General features: G+C 43.3%; 1 protein-coding gene across 11 annotated transcripts in view; it reads right to left on the bottom strand.

Moving 5' to 3' along the window:
* Positions 1 to 19927, bottom strand: part of PHF20 (PHD finger protein 20) — an 81348-nt gene that overhangs the window by 11050 nt on the left and 50371 nt on the right. For 8 of the 11 annotated variants that reach the window (XM_068208180.1, XM_068208188.1, XM_068208179.1 and 5 more), the window contains 3 exons: positions 19024 to 19185; positions 16603 to 16799; positions 881 to 980 (listed from right to left, as the gene is read on the bottom strand). In XM_068208180.1, coding sequence (XP_068064281.1) covers positions 881 to 980; positions 16603 to 16799; positions 19024 to 19185 — 459 coding nt within the window. The remainder of the gene's footprint in view (positions 1 to 880; positions 981 to 16602; positions 16800 to 19023; positions 19186 to 19927) is intronic. The other 3 variants (XM_068208182.1, XM_068208190.1, XM_068208183.1) reach the window with 1 other exon arrangement.

Here is a 19927-nt window from a genome sequence, read left to right as displayed (position 1 = left end):
GGGAGAGTGAGATTGGTAAACCACACAGGAGAAATTCACAGAGAACTGTCTCCCATGGGAAGGACCCCACAGTCTGACACGGAAACAACTTCTCTCCCTGAGCAGTGGAAGAAAACCTTGAGTGATGAACTGACCAAACCCCCACACCTGTTTCCCTGCACAGCCGATGGAAAGGAGGGAGGGGTTGAGGGAAGAAAAGGTGTTTTTAAGGGCTCATTTTATTTCTCATTATCCTCCTCTGATTTTGTTGGTAATAAATTTACCTTGTATCTCTAAGTTAAGGCTGTTTTGCACTTGGAGTGTTTTCTCCTGGTCTCAACTCATGAACCCTTTGTTAAATATTTCTCTCTTCTGCCCAGCTGAACCAGGAGAGCGTGAGTGAGCGGCTTCTGTGGGTGGCTGGCATTGGGCCAGTGTCAAACCAGGAGAGCAGGTAATGCAGACAACCACAAGAGCCACTGCTGAGGAGAGCCAGGAGCCTTCCACTGACTTATTTTAAAGAATGCATCAGCCGAATTTGTTGGGGGAGAGCTGCAACCACATCCCCTAAGATGTATCCATGGGGAGTCTTTGCTTGAGCTTCCTGAGTGTTTTCTACACTCATTTGCCACAGTCAGACAGTACAATCCTTACTACAGCAAATATGTGACAGATGGTCAGTGAAAACAGTCTTCTCCATTCATGTCCTTTTGTAATTCCATAATACTGACTCATGGACATTCACATAAATTAAACTTTCTGAAACTGAAACTTACCTACCGTGCCAGACACAGGTGGGGGGGAAAATAATGTAGTTTTCCAGAGAGAAAGATGTAGATACAGATAAACTAGCAGATTTACTACATATGCAACAAGGATCTGTAACCTTAAATTTCTGTACCTGGAGGATCTTGGCAAATATAGCAGGTATATTTCTCAGGTATATTATCTTCCAGTAAGCCCATACAGACTCCATGCTGCCAGCACAGACACTCTTCACACTGTTCAAAGTCAAGAAGTGCACATTAATAGAAATGAAGGGTAGAGGAGCTCAATACCATTATGACAATTAAGAAACACAGGATCTACATATTTTAAGACAAAAATATCTATCCACACCCCATCTTCCACTTACAAACAAATACATTACAGAATCAGACTATTAATAAAATGTGAGCCATCACCACATATTTTTCATGTATGCTTCTGGAGAACGACAATTAAAAAGTAGAAGCAGAGATTCTGAAAGATACAAAAACACTCCCTTTGGAAATGAAAATCTTTCATGAGATGCATGTGCACATATCAGGATAGCCAACAGAGCAATCAAGCTTTTTTCACCAAAACAGATAAATTTTTCTGAATTCAAAAGCTTTCCCCTTGAGAGGAATGACAGATTTGTCTTTACAAACAAACTCTGGGTCTGCTGGTATATAAAACTAGCACTGAGAGATAAAAGAAATAATGGGAAGGATTCCACTGATTAATTAATGGAAAAAGATATTTACCTTTACAAACAAACTGTAGGCTTGCTGACAAATGAAACTTGAAATTGAAAGATGAAAGAAACAATGGGGGAAAATCCTAAATTCCGTAAGAATTAAAAATTAAAAAGGGTTATACATTAGAGGGAAACTTCGGTATCAGGCGTACCTGGAAGTCTGTACCTCTCAAGTACCTCAGCCAATGGGAAAAGAGAGGGAAATGTGGCCAGGAAATCAGGATAAAAAGGAGGCTGCATCCTCCAAAACTTTGAGAGACCCCAGGGGAATGCCCCATGGCCTCTCCCCTTATTCAAATAAAGTAAAAGGACTCCTCTGTCTCCTTTTTGGACATAAACCTCTGATGCTTGCAGATTAATCTTCCTGACACCCTCAAACAGTAATCCACACTCAGTTATCAAATCCCAGAGGTATTTATGTCACACAGGAGTAGGCAATTTTATGATTTACTGATTCTTGTACCTCCAACATTTTATCCATTTCAAAGGTAGCTCTACTGTTATAAATGAAAAATAATCCAGCCAAATTAAAAATAAAAATTTATTTTAGCAATAGAGATCTAACTAGCCAGCCACAAGGAAAAGGGCAGTGCCGAGCCTGGGATCGGCGCTGGGTGCAAGACACAGAGATCAGCCTCAGCAGAGGTTTCACTCTATGCCCCCACACCACCGTCCTGGTACAAGCGATTTTTATAGGGAAAATTTTGCCTGAGGCCAGGATTTTGGCATTCCGTCCTTTGTTTCATTCAGAGTCCCATAAGTTGATGAGATTTCCTTCTTGGTGACAAGGTAGAAGAATTCAAAGTCTGGAGTCCTTGAAACCCTTGATGAAATTTATGGGAACACGGTATCCATGTGTATCAGCCCAGGGGATTTTCCTGATATCTTTCAGATATCACACTGGCCCTCAGGCTGCAAGTGTTAGATAAAGGAAAGAGGCAAACCCCTCACACCACTGCCACCTCACCCCCTCCCCAGTCCAGGTACATCGGGGTAGTTTGTCTTCACAAACTGACTGAACCATGATAACTACATCCAACCTAAGGGGATCATCTCTGCCAGTGGGCCATAATGACCCAATGGGCAACTGTAAGGACCTAGGCCATCAAGGACTCCCCAAAACATCCTGACTCCTAGGATTACATCATTCCATGATGAAATTCCCCAACCTGGGGGAGGTACTGAGCATCCTGCCAGTATCTCACCATAAATAATCTGGGTGCTTTGGGTATTTAGGACACCACGACTACAGGACAGATCCAGAGGAGGACCTGAACTTCCACAGGAGGACTAGACCTCCCACAGGACCATTGTTCTCAACTTCAACCATCATTTCAACACGACTGCTGTCACTATTTGACAGTGTTATGTGAAATATGGATAATTCGCGCCTATAGGGTGATTCATGGGTAAAGTTTTATATGATTAAAATATAGACATAAAGCATGTGAGCTGGAGCCAGGGGGAAGCCCACAGAACCAATCAGATTCCAAACAAAAAGCCACAATCAGAAAAGGATAAAAACGGGCCCAGAGCTCTTGGGTATTTGGAGATGGAACCTCCGATGCTGCAACAGCAATTTTTTTCACTCCTAAAATCTATATGCACAAAGAATCCACACGGGAAAAAGGACCATAATTATCGCGTGGTTGAGTGGGGTGTGATCGGACGTGTGTGTGAGATGTGACATTGTCACGGGGCGAGAGCAGACCCCAAAATCGCAGTTCCACTATCCCACGAGGGATGCGGTTGACTGCGGGGGAAGCGAGTGAAACCGGGTGAACTCACATCACACAATAAAGCCTGCAACTCGGGGGGTTCAGGGGTTCGATCACGGGAGGATCGGAGAAGGAAGGAACGTTCTCGGGCACTCGAGAATTAGGAAACCTCTTTGATCCAAGACTTGGGAATCTGGGGCCTCCCAAGAGAGAGAGCTCATTTTTATCAGCCAAAAATCCACAGATTGGTTCGCTCTGCGACTAGTAGGCTGGCAAGACTCGGTCAGGGAAGGACCAGGTCACACACTTGGCAACGGCTGGCTGGTTTTGGAGTCATTCTTGGAATTCAACACAGAGGTACGGTAAGGAGATTTTAAAATGGGACAAAAGAAAAGTAAGATCCAGGGAAAAACCCAAGGGAAATCAGGGAAGTCAGAAAAGGGGAAGAGGGACGGGGTGCCCGAGATCCCGAGGGAGAGCCCCTTGGGATGGATGTTAGAACATTAGGAGCACTGTCCTGTGAGGCAGAGAAAATTAAAAGAGAAAGTGACCTATTATTGTGTAGAAGTACGGGGAGGTATGGAAATTGGGAAATACGTGCTCTGGCCCACGTATGGCACATTTGATACGAAAATGTGCCGAACTTTATCTGACTATCTATATGGGGAAAGTGGGCTGGACAGTGAAGAGATGGACTATGCCAGGTTATGGGAATATGCCAGTGCACAGCTATTCCTGGTCAAGACCCCTGGCAGCAAGGTAAAGTCCTAGCAAGGCGTGGGAGCCCTTAGAAAATCTTCCACCACTGTATCAGGTCCCCCCTCCTCAAGCACAGGCCCCCATACCCGCCCCAGCAGCTCCCCCATCAAAACCCACACGGGCACCGGCATCGCCACTTTAATACCCAGCCCTTGGCACTGGCGGTGCCGGACGCACTGGGACCTTCCCAGTCTCACAACACACAGATGATTATAGCCACACACTTCGCGATGGGGAAGCCATGTCTCCTCCTGCCAGTAGAACCTGGCGTAAAATGAGGAGAGATAACACCGATGATAGTAAGGAGGAAAAGGAAAGACCCAACCTCTACCCCTTAAGGGAAGTACCTACCGAGGAGTTACTGGATACGTAAGCGTACTGATTAACACGGGGGATGTGAGAGCTTTTAAGAGGGAAATGGGAAAATTAATGGATGACCCTCTGGAAGTGGGGAGAGGTTGGATGAATTTTTGGGGAACAGCATTTATTTGTATGATGATATCACCGCTACACTAAGGTCTTTGTTCAGTGCTGAAGAGCGGGATATGATAAGACAGGCTGCTATAAAGGACTGGGAATTCAGGAACCCCCAGGGAGGGAGTGGGGCTGAGAAATGGCCTGAGCAGAGGCCACCATGGAACGCCCAGGCAGAGGAGGACCAGCTTAAAATGACAGGACTAAGGAACATGGTAATGCAGGGTATCTGGGGGGCGGTACCAAAGGGACAAAATATTAAGTAAAACATTGGGGGAGTGCCAAGGGAAGGACTAGATGCCCACCAAATGGTTACAGAGGCTTAGAAAAAGCCTCCAAATGTATTTGAGGATGGATCCTAACTCTCCCGTTGGGGGAATTTTGTTTAAAACAAATTTGTTGCCAAATCATGGGAGGATATTTGGAAAAAAATAGAAAAAATAGAGAATTGGCAAGAAAAAAGCCTGCAGGAGTTGCTAAGGGAAGCCCAGAATGTTTATATGAGATGAGAGGATGAAAAGCAAAAGGCACAGGCAAGAGTGTTGGTGGCAGCGGTCAGGGAAGCTCAAAAACAGGAGCAAGTTAAAAACCCTGGGAAACCAAGACAAGCCCAATGGCCCCAGGGAAAGCCGAAGAAGAACAGAAACAAACAGGTAAGCAGCCCTGAGTGCTTTTACTGCAAGCAGAAAGGGCACTTTAAGAGAGAGTGAAAGAAAAGAATAAAAGATTAAAGGATCTTCCAGGAGGATTAGAGGTGTCAGGGGCTCTATAATTTGGGGTCCAGAACACTGGGAGAGCCCTTGATAAAATTAAAAATAGAACCCCAGAAACAGGAACTGGTTTTCTTAGTTGATTCAGGGGCATAAAGGACCACGGTCCAATGACTGCCACCTGGGTGTAAAAAAAGTAAAGATTCAATAGTAGTTATTGGGGCAAAGGGGGAACCTTTTAAGGTACCGGTATTAAAGGATGTGGAAATAGAATCTGAAAATAAAATCTGTCTCAGGAATATCTTATTAGTAGAAGAAGCAGACTACAACTTACTGGGGAGGGACTTGATGGTAGTCTTGGGGATAAGCCTGATTGCACAAAATTCACAGCTCACAGTAAGTCTATATAAATTAACTGCTGAGGATGAGAAGGAAATACATCCCAAGGTCTGGCACACCCAGGGGGAGGCAGGAAGGCTGGATATGGAACCCATACACATCGAAATTGAGAGACCGGAGGATCCTAATCAGATCAAACTATATCCCATCCCCGTGGAAGGCAGACAGGTTAATAAAAACGGGCACGTTGGAGCCTTTATGTCAAGGCACAACACACCTATCCTAGCGGTGCAAAAATCTGATGGGAGTTACCAGTTGGTGCAGGATTTGAGAGCTGTAAATCAGAGAACAAAATCTTTGTTCCCTACGGTCTCGAATCCCTATACTTTGTTGAATAACATATCTCCGGAGGACACTTGGTATAGTGTCATAGATTTAAAGGATGCCTTCTGGACTTGCCCTTTAGCCAAGGAAAGTTGGGACTATTTTGCCTTCCAGTGGGAAGACCCAGAGACAAAGAGAAAACAACAACCAAGGTGGACCTCCCTGCCTCAAGGGTTTGTGGATTCACCGAAGCTCTTTGGCCAGGCCCTTGAAAAACTATTGAGTGAATTTGTGCCAGTACAAGGGACCAAATTATTGCAATATGTGGATGACCTACTGGTAGCCAGTCCCAAGGAAGAAGATGTAAGGACTGGTACTATAACCTTGTTAAATTTTCTGGGAGAAAAGGGCTTGAAGGTCTCAAAATCCAAATTACAGGTCACGGAGCACGAGGTGAAATACCTAGGACACTGGCTGACAAAAGGTAAGAAGAAATTGGATCCGGACTAGGTAGCAGGGATCATTACCTTGCCCCCTCACAAACAAAAAGAGAAGTCAGACAGCTACTGGGGCTCCTGGGTTACTGCAGGGAATGGATCGAGGGTTACAGTGAGAAGGTAAGATTTCTTTATGAGCAGCTTACCACAGACATGCTTAGGTGGACAAAACAGGATGAGGAAGTCTTCAGAAAGTTAAAAGAGACCCTTACGGCAGCTCCGGTGTTGAGCCTCCCAGATGTAAAAAGACCCTTCCAGTTATTTGTAGACATTACTAATCACACGGCCCACAGAGTCCTAATTCAGGACTGGGCAGGGACAAAAAAACCAGTCGGGTTTGTATCAAAACTCCTGGACCCTGTAAGCAAGGGGTGGCCCACTTGCTTACAGGCAATTGTGGCAGTGGCAGTATTAGTTGAAGAGGCCAAGAAAGTAACCTTTGGGGCCTCGTTGGTAGTCTACACTCCCCACAATGTAAGGAGCATTTTACAGCAGAAGGCAGACAAGTGGCTGACAGATGCTAGGCTCCTGAAACATCAGGCGATCATGATCCACTCTCATGATTTAGAATTGCGAACAACTTCGGCACAAAATCCTGCTCAGTTTTTGTTTGGGGAAGCCACAGGGGTTCTTTCTCATGATTGTGCTGAGGTGGTGGAATTACAAACCAAAATAAGACCTGATTTGGAGGAAGAAGAACTAGAAGATGGAGAAAAATGGTTTGTGGATGGGTCAGCAAGGGTTATAGATGAGAAAAGGAAATCTGGGTATGCCATGATAAATAGGAAAACCGGGAGGTGGTGAAATCAGGACCCCTGAGTGCCAGTTGGTCAGCCCAAGCTTGCGAGTTATATGCAGTATATAGAGCTTTACAGAAACTAAAGGGGAAAAGGGCAACAATCCTCACAGATTCAAGATATGCATTTGGGGTGGTACACACCTTTGGAAAAATCTGGGAAGAGAGGGGGCTGTTTAATACTCGTGGGCCAGGGTTGATGCATGAGGAAATAATCAGGAAAATCTTGGAGGCCAGAGGCAATTGCTGTAGTACACATGAAAGGCCATCAGACTGGAATGCAGTTTAGAACCCGAGGAAGCGAAGCGCAGCTTTACTAAAGGTAAGCACTCCAGAGATCGGGGAGGGGGAAGTCCCCCCCCATCCTTCTCAAAGGGAGATTGAAGGATACCAGAGGATCTGAGGTCAGCTGGAAGGAGGTAAGTGGCTACTACCAGACGGGAGGGAGTTACTGTCCAAAGATTATACCAGAAAAATTCTGAGGAGGTTGCACCAACAGACACACTGGGGGGCCCAGGCACTCGCAGAGCAATTCTTGAAATTCTTTGGCTGTAAAGGAATCTCTGAATTGGCAAAACAAGAGGTACAGGGGTGTATGATCTGTCAAAAGGTTAATTGGGCAAAAACTCGGCAGGTGGCATTAGGAAGCCGCACGGTGGCACCCGGCCTTTTGAGAGGATTCAGGTGGATTTTACTGATCTACCTAAAGTGGGGAGATATAAATTTTTATTGGTAATAGTGGACAAGCTAACCCGTTGGGTAGAAGCTTTCCCATACTCCCGGGCTACAGCCCAAACAGTATTGAGATTCTTATTGGAAGAAAACATACCTCGATATGGGTTAGTAAATTATATAGATTCAGATCAAGGAACACACTTCACCTCAAAGGTCATTAAGCAACTGGCTGATGCTCTGGGAATCCGCTGGGAATACCACACCCCGTGGCATCCTCAGAGCTCCGGACAAGTTGAAAGAATGAATCAAACATTAAAAGCCCAATTGGCAAAATTAATTATGGAAACCAAAATGTCCTGGGTAAAATGCCTCCCCTTAGCTCTGTTAAACACTCAAACTATGCCACATTCTGAGACTGGGCTCTCACCCTTTGAAATGTTACACGGGATGCCATATGTCATGGTTTGACACTGGCGCGATGCCAGCACCCTCATGAAAATATACTTTTTTAAATAATTGCTGTGAGATGTGATCAGGAACAGAGCAGAGCAGGCCCATCTTAGTAACAAAGGAAAGAACTTTATTAAACTACTACTACTAGAAAAACTACAAACACTAAATCCTGGATGAAGATTTTCTAAAACAACCCTCCTCCTCCCACTTAATTTCTAAACAAACTTGACAGTGAGACACTACTCAGGATTCTGATTAAGTTGCTACCCTCCAGATATTCAAATACTCAGTCTTTTAAGGGAGACAGGAGTCTCTCCTGTGCCACAGACCCCCCCCAGGAAACACAATTGCCACCCTTGTGTTTCCATGTCACACATGGCAACTGCCCGGAGAAAATCTGCCATGGTGACACTCTCCTTTCTATGTCACAGTGCTCTCACCACCGTGCATGGACAGACTGCTCAGAGGGCTCCTTTAAGGATGCTTTGCCGTGGACTAAAAGAGACAACAGTTCAGTTTTTCATTTTGGGACTACAGTCCCCCCCATTTTTCCCTGGGGCTGAGGGTCCAAGAACAGAGGTCTTCTGTTCCTCTTCTTCCTTGAAGATAGAGGGCTTCTCTACACCTTCTCTCTACTCCTCTGTTGGTAATCACTGAAACAGGTCTCCTGGCACACTAATGCACCACCCTAAGTGCAGCTTCTGTTAGGAGAATTTGGTTCAGTCTATGGTTAACAAGAGAAGTCCAGCCACAAGCCACTCCATCATCTCCTTCCAACTCGAGAATTTCTTCTTCCATCATCTCAGATCCCAGACTGTCTCTCTTCTACTTCAAATCAAGGAGGAGTAATATTTCACAAAGCCTTCATTTCTCAGGAAAGGGTTAAAAGCTCAGACTCCCTGGACGGCTGATATCTCTGCCCAGCAGCCGATTTTTAAGGCCAAGGCTGGGTGCCTTCCCCCCCCCCCCTTCTCCTCTGCGCCGGCAAAGTTACAGGTGCCGTCCGGACTCTCTATCTCTTCCCTCTTGGGGGGGGGGGGAATGACAAAGACATCTCCGCTTCTCTCCACCCTTCCGTCCACAGGAGCTGGCTCGGTTCCAGTCCTTCTACCCCTCGGCTCACCTCGACCAGGCCTCATGGCTCCCCCTCCCCCGCCCAGCCCCATGGCTGGGCAGGGGAGGTCTGCACAGCACCCTGACCGGAACCAAAGAGAGCGAGCTCTTGGGTGTTCTTGCTTTTAACCCCCTGTGTTCTCAGAGGCGTATCCCTATCTTCAGTGGTCACTTCAGGTGCCAATATCCAAACTTGACCACTGATTGGTTTGACCCAACTTCCTGAAGAAAAAAAAAAAATCACTTCTATGTCAAACCACGACACCATATGAGCATGGCATGCCGGTGGGACACCCGAGAATAGAGGATGGGCAGCTACAGCCCTACCTTAAAGCCATAAGTATGAATCTTCAGGAATTGCGGAAACAAGTAATAATAATGCAAAACACCCCCCCTAGGCTTCTCTATACACAAAATACAACCTGGGGACAAGGTACTCATAGAAACTTGGAGGGAGGCTACACTAGTGTCTCACTGGGAGGGCCCCTTTCTTGTCCTCCTAATCACAGATACAGCAGTACGAACAGTAGAAAAGTGGTGGATGAACGAGTTAAGAAGACTGAGCTCTGGGAAGGGACACCTGAATGGAAAATCACCTTCCTCCCCCCTCCCCAGACCTGCCAAGTAAATGACTGACAGGGACCCGATAAGGTGCTCCATACCAGATTGTGAATGTTATCCATCTGTGCATTTTATTTGTGAATATTGTCATGAGGTTTGGGTAAAGCACTGCAGAAGGGGAAACTGGCCGGGAGGATTGTGTGATAAGTGTCTGGAACAGGAACATTGCCTGACGAGCCGTATCTTGGGGCTTGCTATGAAGTTGGGAATAATTGAACAAGACTCTGCAATTTGGTTTCGCCTATTTCAGGACAGGCTAAGGGGCAAACTACAGTCAAAGGCTTGAATCATTACTGTTGAGTGCCGGAGGTTAAACAAGGTACCCTGCAGTGCAGAAACTGTTAAACTACACAGGTGGGGCGTTTTTAAATGGAGGTATGTGGCTCGGTCCTGGCATGAAACCACAGGAAAGTATTCCTGCTGCCAAGAAGATGGCTTACCCTGCCGCTGGTTGCCACCCAGTGGGGGTCGGTGGAGGCAGAGGAATGTTAGTGGTGGGAGTAATCCTGATGTACCCGAATCTAGCACCGTGCCTCAAAACTAGTACGCAAATAAGTAACACGTCCGACCTGGAGGGGCAGTGCCCCGTCGGTGGGTGCGGACAAAGCGTATTGACTGTCTGGGAAGGACAGGGTGAGTTGGGGGATCCAACACTCCCAGCCCCAAGAAACTGCAGTGGAGGTAGAGCAAACAAACTTTGTTCCATGAACGGCACTCAGCAGGGGGAACACATAAAGAAAAAGGAGCAAATTTCACTTGCAAGGAGCGACCCGTAAGGACGAGCAGTCAGTACACAGAATACATAGGAGAAATGCTGAACCTGTATCAATCTCAGCCTGTGATAAATGTAACCGCACCATATGGGTGGGGGGAAAAATTGAGTCAGTGTTTGTAGCTTATTTCCAGGCAAAGCCCCTGTGCTATGACAACAACCAATTGGGAATGTGTGTAATGGGGGGTAAGACATACTGGGTGGGGAAGAATTTGAACTATGAGAGCAAAAAATCCCTCAAAAATGAACCTGTTTTCCTTGATCTTTTAAAGGATCAAGATGACAGAGCTTGCTTCCAGTATGACAGGATATTTTGCCTTTCAAGGAACAAGGAAGGGGTGGACCCGGAAAGCAAAATAAAACGGGTAACACAAGAGTTAAAAAGACAGGAGGCAGAGATGAGAAAAAGATAGATGGAACAGTAGAGGTTAAAAACCTTGAGTGAACAATACGATCAGCTAGAAAAACAATACACTAACGGGGGCTTGCCTGCATCAGACCAAAATTTGTTTGTGGATCTGATGCAAGATATTGCAACAGAACTAGGTCTGACTAATTGTTGGATCTGTGGAGGGCTCAAGTCCGCTGAGAAGTGGCCTTGGAAAGGTGAGGGTTTAGCACCAGAGCAATTGCTAAAATGGGAAGATACCAAAACCCCAAGAATAATTCAGAGGCCTGAGGGATGGATCTTAGACAAAATAGTGATTACAACAGAGGGAAAAGAATACACTGATGGGATGGGATACACCCCGTGTGTATCCGCTTTAACTGTAAATTCTTTTAACAAAAGCAGGATCTGGCAAGCACTGCCAGAGAGCCTGGCAGGGTAGAGAAAAAGGGGGTCATTGTGAATGGAGTGATAAGATTGGACTATGTTCGAACAAAAGCCCTGGAACTAAACCTTACCAATCCCTAAATGAATTAAGTAAACACTGGAAGGAGCCGGAAAGCACAAGAGTTAGGTGGAAAGCCCCAAATGGTTTGTATTGGATTTGTGGAAAGAAAGCATACAGTGAGTTACCCCAACGTAATGGAAGGGATCATGGTGGGATTAATAAGGCCTATTTTCTTTACCCTGCCCCGCTCTGAGCGCAGTTCATTTGGGGCCCCCTTATATGAGACCTTAAGCAGTAAAAAGAGGGGTTTAAAAAATAAGTTCCCTATCTTTGGTAGAGGTCAGACCTGGGTTGAGGAGGAGTGGCCTGCAGAAAGGATAATAGAATACTATGGTCCTGCCACATGGGCCCAGGATAGGACCTGGGGGTACAGGACCCCGATTTACTTATTAAACCGCCTAATAAGACTACAGGCCGTGGCAGAAATTACATTCAACTACACCTCAGATGCCCTTGAACTGTCATATAAGCAATGCTCCCAAATGAGAGCTTTTGTATACCAAAATAGGATAGCTCTCGACTATTTGCTGGTTGAGGAAGGGGGAGTTTGTGGGAAATTTAACGAGTCGGAATGTTGTATAGAAATTGATGATTATGGGGAAACCATTAGAGACCTAGCAACTGAAATCAAACGTGTGGCACATGTTCCCATACAAAAGTGGAATTCAATACTCCAGGCGTCCTGGTGGGATCACTTGTTTGATGGGGCATGGTGGAAGAAGGTGGTATTATTTATGTTCCATCGCTGGAATTATATTCCTGCCCTGCTTGAGACCCTGTTTTATCATATTAATCCACTCAGTGGTACAGGGGATGCAGGTGGCGGCCATCCATGCCCACAGATCCAGAATGTGCAGCGGGAAAATTTAATCAGGTACCAAAAATCATGAAGTTAGGAGAAGAGAACCCCCACAGCAGAGCAGCTGAAGCCTTGGCCAGGTTCGAGGGGCAAATAAAAGGAGAAGGGGACACTTACAAATATTACCAGAAAATTCCAAGGGAGGAATGGGGTGATGGGATCACAAGGAACTGAGAAGTTTTTTTAAATATTAGGTAATGCTATAAAGTAACAACACAGGATCGATAAGAGAATCACTAATATAGAGTTTTTCTTAGAAAAGGTGTGAATTAAGGTGTTGATATAGAAGGGGAGGGACAGTTATGTGTAATATGGATAATTCATGCCTATAAAGTGATACATGGGTAAAGTTTTATATGATTAAAATATAGACATAAAGCAGGCGAGCCAGAGCCAGGGGTTGCCTCACATATGTTGAAACCATTGCTGATAAGGCTTCATTTACAATACATGTGGCTCCTCAGAGATGGGCCGTTTCTCAAGATGATCTAGGAACTCCCAGGTGATGATCCTCCCCAGAGCTTGGGATCACTCTGACATACATATCTTCCCGGACCTCCCGGACCTCGGATCAACCCGGCAGAGAAAAAAGACTCTATGAATATGTGGGATTTTTAATGGAAAGAAAAGGCCCATCACTGAAATCCCGGCCTCGAGCAACATAAACTGTATAAAGACTGCTCAGGCAGGATGGATGGTGTGAAGCATAGGAGACCCTCTGCTGGCTGGCTCAGGTAGAATTCGATCACTATACTAAAAATTGATTTTTTCATTTTTAATTTGGCTGGGTCAATTTTTACCTATCACAACAGGACTGAGACCACCACCCTGATCACCAGGGTACCAGGCTGTAGTCTGACTTGAAGCCAGTTTTTTTGTATTGTTGCATTTACTGTAATCTTTCTAATGACATAGTAACTCTGACCTGAAATCTCTCTCAAGGTATTTGTGTGGGGTTCATTTCTCCCACTGGTTTACTTTCAAACCTGCACAAACACCCCAACTTTTTAAAATTTTACTCGACTGATATTTAAATATCCACCCCTTCAAGGCACAGGTCCATTCTTTACCTTGCAGGTTCTACTGTACACTGTGATTGCTAGGCTACAGGTTACTGCTCTGGCACATGCTACTGGGTAACTACTCCCTGCCCAGGTAGTAGTAGGGAGTTTCAAAGCATGCCAAGCAGGAGATTTAGAAGAGAAAAAAACTACAGCATTGTGAAAAAAAAATTTAAATTGAAATTCAAGTCACAAAACAACCAAATCCAAAAGATGTGTACTTAAAGCAGCTTTTCACCTTCTAGAACAAAAATATCTCAAGTCTGTTTACATCCATCACCTCTGAGGCCATCAAATCAAGCCCCAGAATTTTCTGCATAATTCACCAGTGTTTAGGTATAAAAACTAAAAAGAAGGGACAATAACAGTCTGTCTGGATTTCTTTGGGCCTCATCACAAAAACTGAGTGCTGTCTCTCCAGAAGGAACACAGGGCAATGCTACACTGCTGCTTTACACCAGCTCCATAAATGAAGTCTAGTAACCTACCTGCAGAGTTACAGAGACTGGAACAAAACAGCGCTAACCAACAATACATTATTTTTCTGTACTTCTTTTTCCAGTTTTAATTTCTACTGCCTGAAGCAGATAGTTTTATAAATGCAAACCCAAATTTCTGCATCCCAATGCAATGAATGACATCCTTAATGCACAAATTGCTCAAGATAATTAATTTAAGGCAAGTACAGGTCAAAGAATTTTTTTTATAAAATCTTTTGAATGTGGGGGCAAATTATTAGTTTAGATACCTAAAGGAACTCCCATTTTAACTGTCTATGAGTTTCACTAAACCTTAATGTTCCCCAATCTTTTATGGCCAAGAAGGTGCTGATGTGTTTAATATTTTCCTGACTGAGAAGCAGGATGTTTTCTATTGCCATCTGTGCAGCAGTTGCCCAGCAGTCTTCTGGGCAGTTTTCCTTATCTCCTGTTAATGGGCCCATCAATGTGCCACAGGACTCAGAGATAACTCCCTCCAGGAGCCATTTCTGTTTAATGGGTGATCAAGGACCCACCCATGACTCAGAATGACACCAGCCCTTTGTGAGATGCTCTGCCCAGGGGGAGGAGCCAAGCATCCCCACCTAGATATATTCAGGGGTTTTGGACAGAGCAGTCAGCCTTCCCACAGGTTCCCAAGAGGAGCAGCTGGGTTTTTCACTGGACCTTCAGAGGAAGAGTACACCCTTCTACAGGACCGCTGCTCCAACAGAACCCCATCTGCCACTCCAGGAGGACTGCAGCCACTCCAATTTGGACTGCTACCAACAAGCTGGCCAAAGGGGTGTCAGGTTGTATTCTGACTCTGTCTGTGGCTTTTCTTTTGTATTATTGCATGGTTTTGTTTCTTTTCCCTTTTCCTAATAAAATATATTTCTGACTTGGAGTCTCTTACTGGTTTTGCTTTCAAACCAGAACACTGCATTATTTCTAAATTTGGCACATTCTCTTTCACAGCTGAAAGAGAACACTTAGCATTCTCTCTCTTGTAAGAGAGGAGGGGATACATGTATATTGGGAGCAATGAACTTCCAGCAAGATCCATGAAGAAACTGCCCTGGCTCCTCATTCTGATATCAAGAATCAAACCCAGCACATCAAACCCAAACAGGTATCCCAGGTGCCAGCATATTTCCTATTACCTCAATTCCCATAAAGAATACAGATACTCACAAATACTGCTGATCTGCATCTCTTTTCCAGAGACCAATTCTTTCACAAATCAATTCAAGTGTTTAAAAGTTTGCAATATGCTAAAAAAACCCGCTCAAACCACTTCAACCTAGCAAGGTAATCTTAGAAGGAGCTCACGAAACTTTAAAGGAAAGGCATCTATAGGCTGCGTCCAGAGCCAGCTGACAGTTCTCTACGTTCTGCAATCCTAACCTATTGTTGAACTTACTTTTGTCAGTTAATTCTCCCAGGCTATTTCTTTGTGATTTTCTGTAAGTCATCTTCTCAGAGGACATCTACTCCCTTTAGTCACCACTGTTGGACTCCTTTGTTCTCCTGTACAGTCTTATGCTACTTACTTACACTTGACCACTGCTCATCACTCCATCCTTCACTACTAATTCATAAGGTACTTTTTGCCCTGCATTGTCAGGATCCAACACTAAAACAAAGGTGTGCAAAGTGAACTCACCACTAAGAGAAAAAGCATCATACCTTCCACAGCAAGGCTCCATGAAACAGCATGGAAATGAAATAGCATGAAAACTCAAAGAAAATGAATGAATGAAAATGAAAATGAATGAAAAGATCAAAAAATTATGAAGAAATTGAATTGATTTTTTGGGTTCACCTCTTGAAATTAATAGGAACTGGGTGAGATGGTTAAACCATCTATGTAGGGAAATGATTTCCTGATAATTTACAAACATCTCGAAGTAAATAGGCAGGTAACTTCCAAGGAGGTTTTTATCAACAGTTTTAAACAGGAGAGATAACAGAAGCCTCTCCAAGTTTTCTGTAAAGCTGGTTTAAAAAGAGCACATGTGGAATGGACAGATGGCTTCAGGCAGATTAGGAATTTTGAATTTGCAGACTACTGCAGAATGGACAAATGCAGTTCTGCTTTAAAGCAAAACCTTTTTTGTTTGTTTGTTTGTTTGTTTTGTTTTTTTGTGTTCAGCCTGTCTGAAGAATTGTATGTGTAAGTCAAGCTTCTTACCAGGACAGAGGAATGGGAGGTACACTACTACCTCATGGCAATGTTCTGAAGAGGCTCTAAATTAGAGGGAACCCAAAAAAACCACTTATTTCAAATATGCGTTCTCACAATCAGTGAAGTCTTCTATGTTTAGAAAAATTCACAAATGACAAGCCAACCATTTTTGACTTGGAGTGAATGTTCCCTCTTCCATTCTATTAAAAATCCTGAACTGTACTATGAAGCAGAAGTTAACTATTGTAGCAGTCACCCTGACAGATTACCTCAAAAAATGTTATGACTTTGGAAGACAACAATAGTTTATTATTTCATGTACAAAAGTTTCTCTACTAACACCTTCCACTGTATTCACTGAAATGTGTATTTACCCTCCACTTCATACCTGAATCATGAAGTCATTTTCTTCTTTTACTTCACAAACACACCGAACAATCTCAAAATCACTTTCTTCAACTTCTTCTTCAGGGTTGGTGGTTACATCAACATCCTGACTGCAGTCATCGTCACTCCAAGGCAAGCTATCCATAGATGACTCACTCAGGGTGTCATCCTCTGTACAAGAAGTATTTACATAAAATCCTGAGTAATTATAAAAAAAGGTCCCTCAAAATATCATCCCATGTATACAGACATACATTCCAAAAAGCATGAGTTCACAGTGTAATTTAAGGAATACCACAATTTTTACAGTTTACTGAAGGTTACTGCATAATGAAGTTTTATAGTCTCATTAATGACTCCCTCAAAATATCCATCTTAACAGCGTTTGTCATTAAAACTGTACTGTCAACATACAGTGTTTCAAACCAAGGAATGAAGTCTCTTCAGAAAAAACTATAAACAACAAAACCAGGCTTGTACATTCAAATAGGATTCATATGCTACTTGCTGCAATTGGTACAGAATTGTGACTTGGCACGTCTAGTGTAGAGCTCTCAAAAAGAGGCAAGAGGGTTCTGTTTTATGAACCATTCAATCTCACAAAGTGATGTTTCCATGACAGAAATACTGGGTCCAACACAGAATTTAATCCTGCTTCAGAAATTATTTTCATTTAATCTTCTGTTTAGGATGCATTTATAAACTCACAGGCAGTCACTGCACAAGGTAATCTTCCAGAACGCACTCACACTAATTAGCTGAAGCATTAGTGCACCCTAGATTGAATAAAACTGCCAGGAAAATTTTAACTGAACAGCATGCTGAATTGAGACTCTTACCTCAATAAAATTAAATCAATGTCTGCATCTTCCTTGGGGATAGAATGGGAGGGTCAGAGGAAGAAGATGAAGCATTTTAATTATTTGAAAATAATTTAATGAGTAAGAGGGGAACGGAAGGTTAAAATTTTAGTCTTAAGTACAATAGTGGGGTCTCACCTCCAGTGAGTATAACTACTTTCATAATTTAGCTCATAAAATCATAGAATGCAAAAACAGAACTACCAGCCTGTGCCATAAACTGTACCTTTTGGAGAAACACCTATTGTCAAATTAGAAGGGATGAGAACCCAACACAATAGTTTATTTCCATGTTTAAAAGTTCTATTCCACCTCTGAACTAGGACACTCTTTGCTAAAGCACGTGGAAGTGGTGGAAGTGACAGGTTAGGCACACTACACTTCCATATTACACAAAAGTCTCACTTTTGTTTATACCAGACCTTGTTTGTCTAGGCACAAGTCCTGCAGATGCAAAAAGCAACAAAACAATTTAAAAAGGATGAAATAAAATAATTTCTGGTATTTCTCACCATTTTCAGTATCTATCAACTAATCAATTAAAAGAAGTCTGAGCAACTGATGGCCAAGCTACTAAACTGTATGGTTGATATACTCCAGAAACACAACTGCTCAGACTTGCAAAACATGTTTCAAGGCATTATTGCTATCTGCACTTTAGTAGTTTTTAGTGTTTCCTGTTTGGCCTATAAAGGGGAATTTAACTGAAGTTAAATTTTATTTTTGTCTAATAAACAAAGTTATGCCAAAAAAACCCTAAAAAAAACCAAACAAAAACCCCCCAAAACAAGCTCAAATGATTCTCAAGTGTATCTGTACAAAAACAAATCTAAAGTTCTTGTATATAATCAAGCTGTCATATATTTTCTATTTCCTTCAAATTTGTGAGTTTTAAGAACGAGAAAAAACAAACATTTATCTTTTTTATTGTACCAGTTTGTATGAGTAAGTAGTAACATGGAGCAAGATATTAAGAATTATGAAAGGTGGTACACAGCAGCCAGATTTTTATGGGTTGTGTGTATGAAGTTACTATGAAGACACCAATGAACAGCTACTCAAGAGCTTCTCGTATGAAGCTCAGGAAGTCATTAAAACCATATTCATTCTGTATCTATACAACTACACATCACCACACCCAGTGGTCTCTTGAACACAGCAAGCTCGCAAAGCACCCATTTTAAACTCTGAAGGAGCTCTTACTTTGTGGAAACCTTTGGAAATATAAAAAAATTAATTATTAATTTGTAACACGGTTATTTTCGGAGTTAATAAGACACTGAAAAAAAAACCCCACAAAATGAGTTTGATTTCTGAAATAAGGGCAGCAGTCATGAAGTGTATATGAAAGTAAAGTCAGAGTAAAAATCAGCAACATCAAGCTCTGGCAAACGAACTGGATCCAGTCTAGTCAAGTGGGGTGGAAAGAAATATACACGGTCCTGAGTAAGAATAGCCAAATTTACACAATAAGAACCAGTTTTCAAGTATGTTAGTGCTGCTCACATATTTACTGGAAATGAAAGACTGAACCAGAAAGCCATAGAGGAGAGTCATCTCACCATTTGCTTTTGATTTTCCCTTGTGCTGTCCAGAATCAGTGCAGTGAAGCAGTGTACTTGGGTGAGCAAATGATTTATTTGAAGAATTAGATTTTGTGACAACTGATTTTTCAGGTGAAAGCTCTTGTGAGATATCTGTGTTCTCCCCAACGCCTGAATACCCTGTAAAATTGTAGTAAATGTTATCATTAGAAATCTATGGTCAATAAAAGTTGACAGAAGAAACAGCGCCATGCATGTCCATGGCAGAAATGTGTAATTCAACTGAGCCAGTTCCCAGTATGCTGGAGCTCTGCGACTGCATGATGCTGCTGCAAGATGTGCAAGCTTTCCAGGAGCAAGAAGGAATTTTCTGAACCAGGCAATTTTATGCCACTCAGTCACTGTTTACTGCTGTCAGAAGCGACAAAGGCCTAAGTGACCAGCCTTTCCAGGGCAACTATTCTTCAGAGGTTGCGTACGCGTACAAATGCCTTTGCTTTACAGGCACTTCCACACAAGCACTACCAGCTGGAGATCTCCCCCTCACATCCCACTCTTACCCACACAAGGCTGTACACATTCCCTCATCTCATAGACTTCAAAGTGGACAGAAAGCACTTGATTTCCTAGTCTGTGTATGGGACAGAATGCACAGGTGGACAAGCCCAGTTTAGGCGTGTGTGAAGGACAACACCTTGAATGGCTCCTCTGTGAGGCCTATACTGGATATAAATCAAGGCTGGCTGAAGTTACAAGTAGCACTCTCCAGTTACCTGGAAAAACACTTCACAGATCCTGGACTGAATTACCATAAGATCAACATCAAAAAAAGGCATGTAACATCTTAAAATCCAACAACAGACTGACAAGTAGCTCATGGGGACTTGGTGCATAAATCTACTAATTGTATTTTGCACGTTAT

This window comes from Anomalospiza imberbis, chromosome 17 (genome assembly GCF_031753505.1).
Source record: "Anomalospiza imberbis isolate Cuckoo-Finch-1a 21T00152 chromosome 17, ASM3175350v1, whole genome shotgun sequence".
In the NCBI taxonomy this organism is placed as follows: Eukaryota; Metazoa; Chordata; class Aves; order Passeriformes; family Viduidae; genus Anomalospiza; species Anomalospiza imberbis.
Note: the sequence above shows the minus strand (reverse complement) of the source record. Positions and strands in the feature narration are given on the sequence as shown.